Source organism: Rattus rattus, chromosome 1 (assembly GCF_011064425.1).
Source record: "Rattus rattus isolate New Zealand chromosome 1, Rrattus_CSIRO_v1, whole genome shotgun sequence".
In the NCBI taxonomy this organism is placed as follows: Eukaryota; Metazoa; Chordata; class Mammalia; order Rodentia; family Muridae; genus Rattus; species Rattus rattus.
In genome coordinates, this window is record NC_046154.1 from 178393997 (window position 1) to 178398983 (window position 4987).

At 48.0% G+C, this 4987-nt stretch overlaps 1 protein-coding gene across 1 annotated transcript; it reads left to right on the top strand.

Moving 5' to 3' along the window:
* Positions 1–223: 223 nt before the first annotated feature.
* On the top strand, positions 224–4786 carry Dusp6 (dual specificity phosphatase 6). Its single transcript, XM_032911794.1, has 3 exons — positions 224–1374; positions 1841–2278; positions 3285–4786. The coding sequence occupies exons 1-3, from the start codon at positions 975–977 to the stop codon at positions 3590–3592; spliced, it is 1146 nt and encodes a 381-aa protein (XP_032767685.1). The 5' UTR covers positions 224–974; the 3' UTR covers positions 3593–4786.
* The last annotated feature ends 201 nt before the right edge of the window (positions 4787–4987 follow it).

Genomic DNA, 4987 nt, shown 5'->3' on the forward strand with positions numbered 1-4987 from the left:
TAAAAGAGCCAAACAAATGCCACACACGATCTAAAGGAGGACCGGGGTGGTGGTGAGGGAGAAGGAGCGGGCTAGGATCTAGCGTTAAAGGGAATAAAAAAAAGGGGTGGGGGACCCTCACGTTTTATTCAGGCTAACTTGAGATAGTAAGAGTAGCGAATAAGGGCTTTTGTGCTTGCTAATTGCACTACTGGTGCGCAAGAGTTAGACGCGAAGTGTGAACTCTCAACAGAAGGAAACACGAGACAACTTTAGTGCCCTGGTTTATGTGCCCTGCTCCTCCTCCACCGCCGCCTCCTCTTCTTTCTCCTTCCTCCCGCCGAGCCCGCAGTTGCAGCTTGTTTGCACTGGGGCTTATCCGGAGCGGAAATTCCTTTCCGTTTTTGTGAATGACAAACTCATTAACAATTCATCAACACAACCTGTTCCAGCCGGCCCGTCCCCACGGCAACAGCCCCTTCCGCAGCGCGCTCATTGGCTGGCCGAGAGAATGTATCCATTGAGACGCTAGCTGTTTGTATCCATTGAGGAGCTGCCTGGCACAGGGGGTGTGCTCTCGCGGAGTCCTAGGGACTGCGAGCAAACCCAGTCTTGAATAATCCGGCGAGAAACACGGGGTTGGATCTGAGGTGCAGCCTCAGAGGGAAGGATTAGGAGCTGCTAGACTTTTTTCTTTTTTCCTTTTTCTCCTCTCAGTGGCACGGAGTCCGAATTAATTGGATTTCATTCACTGGGTAGGAACAAAACTGGGCACTTTCATTCAGAGAGATTCATTGACTCTGAGAGTGATCTGGTGCAGAGGGACCACCGGCTTGGCTTCGGTCGCCTTCCCTAACCGCTAGCTTCGGCTTGGGAAAGGCGAGGCAGAATCAAACCCGGCTCCGAGAGCCGGAGCTTCTCACGGCGTGCTTGGCCTATGCCTGCCTCGAGGGGCGTCTGCTAGGCACCCCGCCTTCTCCTGCAGCTCGACCCCCATGATAGATACGCTCAGACCCGTGCCCTTCGCGTCGGAAATGGCGATCAGCAAGACGGTGGCGTGGCTCAACGAGCAGCTGGAGCTGGGCAACGAACAGCTGCTGCTGATGGACTGCCGACCGCAGGAGCTGTACGAGTCGTCGCACATCGAATCTGCCATCAACGTGGCCATCCCCGGCATCATGCTCCGGCGTCTGCAGAAGGGCAACCTGCCCGTGCGCGCGCTATTCACGCGCTGCGAGGACCGGGACCGCTTTACCAGGCGCTGCGGCACCGACACCGTGGTGCTCTACGACGAGAACAGCAGCGACTGGAATGAGAACACAGGCGGAGAGTCGGTCCTCGGGCTGCTGCTCAAGAAACTCAAAGACGAGGGCTGCCGGGCGTTCTACCTTGAAGGTATGTTGTGCGCCCCGGGTGCAGGGCTCCGGGCTAGGGCTGCAGGCTGGGGAACTGCCGGCGAGGTAGCGATCGCCTCTCGCATTGCGCTTAAGGGAGCTGGGCCAGCGTGGTAGCTTCTTTTTCAAGGGTTCTTTATAATCAGGCACCTCCACCTTCCTCTCGTTTTCTTTTGGGTTGGTTTAGACTTAAGATTCAGAAGAGCTGGAAATGTAGTTCAGGGTGCAGCTTGACACCACCTAGCTCCTCGAAATACTAAGTAATTTTGTGCATTTCCGGAATCAGAAGAATAAACGCTCCCTGGGTAGGCAGATGGTTGTGTTCTTAAAGGTGCACATTGAAGTGTGTTTTTACTACTGCAGTGGGGTTCATAGGTCGCCTGACCGTAGTGTCTCCTGTGCCTCTCACAAGCTGGAAACTACTACAGCTTCTCAGGTTACAAGAACGCTTTTCTTGTTTCTGGCAGGTGGCTTCAGTAAGTTCCAGGCCGAGTTCGCCCTGCACTGCGAGACCAATCTAGACGGCTCGTGCAGCAGCAGCTCCCCGCCCTTGCCAGTGCTGGGACTCGGGGGCCTGAGGATCAGCTCCGACTCTTCCTCGGACATTGAGTCTGACCTTGACCGAGACCCCAATAGTGCAACGGACTCCGATGGCAGCCCGCTGTCCAACAGCCAGCCTTCCTTCCCGGTGGAGATTTTGCCCTTCCTTTACCTGGGCTGTGCCAAGGACTCGACTAACTTGGACGTGTTGGAAGAGTTTGGCATCAAGTACATCTTGAACGTCACCCCCAATCTGCCCAATCTGTTTGAGAATGCAGGGGAGTTCAAGTACAAGCAAATTCCTATCTCCGATCACTGGAGCCAAAACCTGTCCCAGTTTTTCCCTGAGGCCATTTCTTTCATAGGTGAGACTAATTTGCAGTCATTCATAGGGTTGAAGATGTTCATCTGTTTTCCTGCAAGCTATTTGGGGAGTGGGGGTTGGGGGGGGAACTGCAGGTCTCTACTATTCCAAGAGTGTTCATTCTGGTTTGCCTTCTTGCTAAAGGGGAAACAGGGCCTGTTGACATTAGCAGATCTGGGGACTATTTGAACCATTTAATAAAGTACTTTTAAAAGGGGGCTGTTCCAATCAGCCACATTCTCCTCGTCTCTAGACCGGGAGTGAGTGGAGAGCAAATTAGCACTCACTTGCTGACAATCCTAGTGTTGCTTTATGGTTTAAAAAGAAGACCCAGGAGTTATTTTTAGGACACCCAAGTTAGTTGTTGGAAAGCAGTTTGAATACTAGACGTTACCTAGCTGAATGATACTGCAGTGTACTGGTTACTGGGAGCTCTGGGTAACCTGATCCCAGCAGGAAGAACCGTGGGCTGGGACTAAGAGAAGCGAATCTCCAGGCATTGTAGTGCATTTCCTATTACAAAGGAACTCATTTTCAGGCCGTGTAGACATCCTGTTCCTCCTAATGGGCTGTCCCCTGTGACTTCCCTCTCTCTCTTAAAATGCCTGAATACCCCCATTGTTAGCAGCACAACAGTTGGAGAATAATTTAATAGACCCTTGCTGTCTGCTTGTCTGTATGAGAGGCATTCAGGGCCGTAATGCAGGGTTTCTGGTATTCACAAGCTGAGGCAAAAAAGAATGCACACATTAAGGAGTTTTTTTGTTGTTAGAAACTTAATACAAAAGCCCCCTTTACAGGAAATATCTAAAATATGCGATTGTGTTCAGTGTGCATGTTCATTTCTCATTTATACATTTTCTGCTGCCTTAGGGGCTGAACTGCCACGCACAATTGTTTTGTTTTGTTTTACTATCCCTTCTTGATTCAGACTTAGGGCTGAGCATTTGCAGCAAAGACTGCTTTTCAGTCTAGTGAAACCTTGCCTTTCTTTTTTGTGTTCACAGATGAAGCCCGAGGCAAAAACTGTGGTGTCCTGGTGCATTGCTTGGCGGGCATCAGCCGCTCCGTCACGGTGACAGTGGCTTACCTTATGCAGAAGCTCAACTTGTCCATGAACGATGCCTATGACATTGTCAAAATGAAGAAGTCCAACATCTCTCCCAACTTCAACTTCATGGGCCAGCTGCTTGACTTTGAAAGGACCCTGGGACTCAGCAGCCCCTGTGACAATCGTGTCCCCGCACAGCAGCTCTACTTCACTGCGCCCTCCAACCAGAATGTCTACCAAGTGGACTCCCTGCAATCTACGTGAGAGGCACCCACCTTTCCTAGCCGGGAGTGTCTCATTCCTTCAGTTTCTCTTGGGCAGCATCGACCAGGCTGCTTTCTTTGTGTGTGGCCCCAGGTGTCAAAAATGTCACCAGCTGTCTGTATTAGACAAGGTTGCCAAGTGCAAAATTGGTTATTACGGAGGGAGAGATTTGCTCCATTCATTGTTTCTTGGAAGGACAGGATATGCTGTCTAGATCCAGGCAATAGGTTTGCTTCCGTACCCCAGCCTACCCAAGCAGGGACTGGACCTCCATCCAGATAGAGGGTAGGACAAAGGAGCCGGGGGTAGGAGCATGTGTTCTTTAGGGCCTCATATGGCTGTTTCCTGTTGCATCTGGAACTAACTATATATTGTCTTCAGTGAAGACTGATTCAACTTTGCGTATAGTGGAGCCAAAGAGATTTTAGCTCTGTATTTGTGGTATCGGTTTAGAAAACAAAAGAACTGATCCTTTGATTTGATTATTGTAAATATTTGATCTTCACTTGACAGTGTTTGTTTGGCTTGTGTTTGGTTTTTAATCTTTGGGTTTAAACGAGATCCAAAGGGAGAAAGAGCAGTATGCCACTTCTTAGAACAAAAAAAAAAAAAAAAAAAAAAAAAATGGTTCTTTTCTAATCCAAAGGGTATATTTGCAGCATGCTTGACCTTACTGTACCAATTCTGATTTTCACGGATATTATGATCACTAAGACTTTGTTATGATGAGGTCTTCAGTCTCTTTCATATATCTTCCTTGTAACTTTATTTTTTCTCTTAATGTAGTTTTGACTCTGCCTTACCTTTGTAAATATTTGGCTTATGTTGTCTCAAGGGGTATTTTGGAAAGACACCAAAATTGTGGATTCACTTTTTTTTTTTTTTTTTTAAAATAACTTCAGCTGTGCTTAAACAGCCTATTACCTCTGTACAAAATTCTTCAGGGAGTGTCACCTCAAATGCAATACGTTGGGTTGGTTTCTTTCCTTTTAAAAAAAAAAATATACGAAACTGGAAGTGTGTGTATGTATGTGTGTGAGCATGCTCGCCCATTCGACGGGTGGGATGCGACAGGTTGTGAGGAAGGGAGAGTTCACTTGCTCCATGATGTTCGTGGTGTAAAGTTTTGAGCTGGAATTTATTATAAGAATGTAAAACCTTAAATTATTAATAAATAACTATTTTGGCTATTGAGTGTGTTTTTATTTTTAAATGTCTCAGCCTATGAAGCTAACACACTAACGTGGATTCTGATAAAGCTTGAAGGAATAGCAAGGTTACTACGTTTCAAGTGAAGACCTCCTAGGACAGACTGACCACGTGCATACAGATAACACCTCACAAATGTGGTTCAAGCTTCATTAGGATTTTATTTTTCTCCCCCCAGGAGAAATG

Bases quoted from the DNA above. Each gene is read 5' to 3' on its own strand.
- Dusp6 (XM_032911794.1), top strand. From the start codon at position 975: ATGATAGATACGCTCAGACCCGTGCCCTTCGCGTCGGAAATGGCGATC. The intron at 1,375-1,840 runs GTATGTTGTGCG...TGTTTCTGGCAG, and splicing joins CCGGGCGTTCTACCTTGAAG to GTGGCTTCAGTAAGTTCCAG. The intron at 2,279-3,284 runs GTGAGACTAATT...TTGTGTTCACAG, and splicing joins TGAGGCCATTTCTTTCATAG to ATGAAGCCCGAGGCAAAAAC.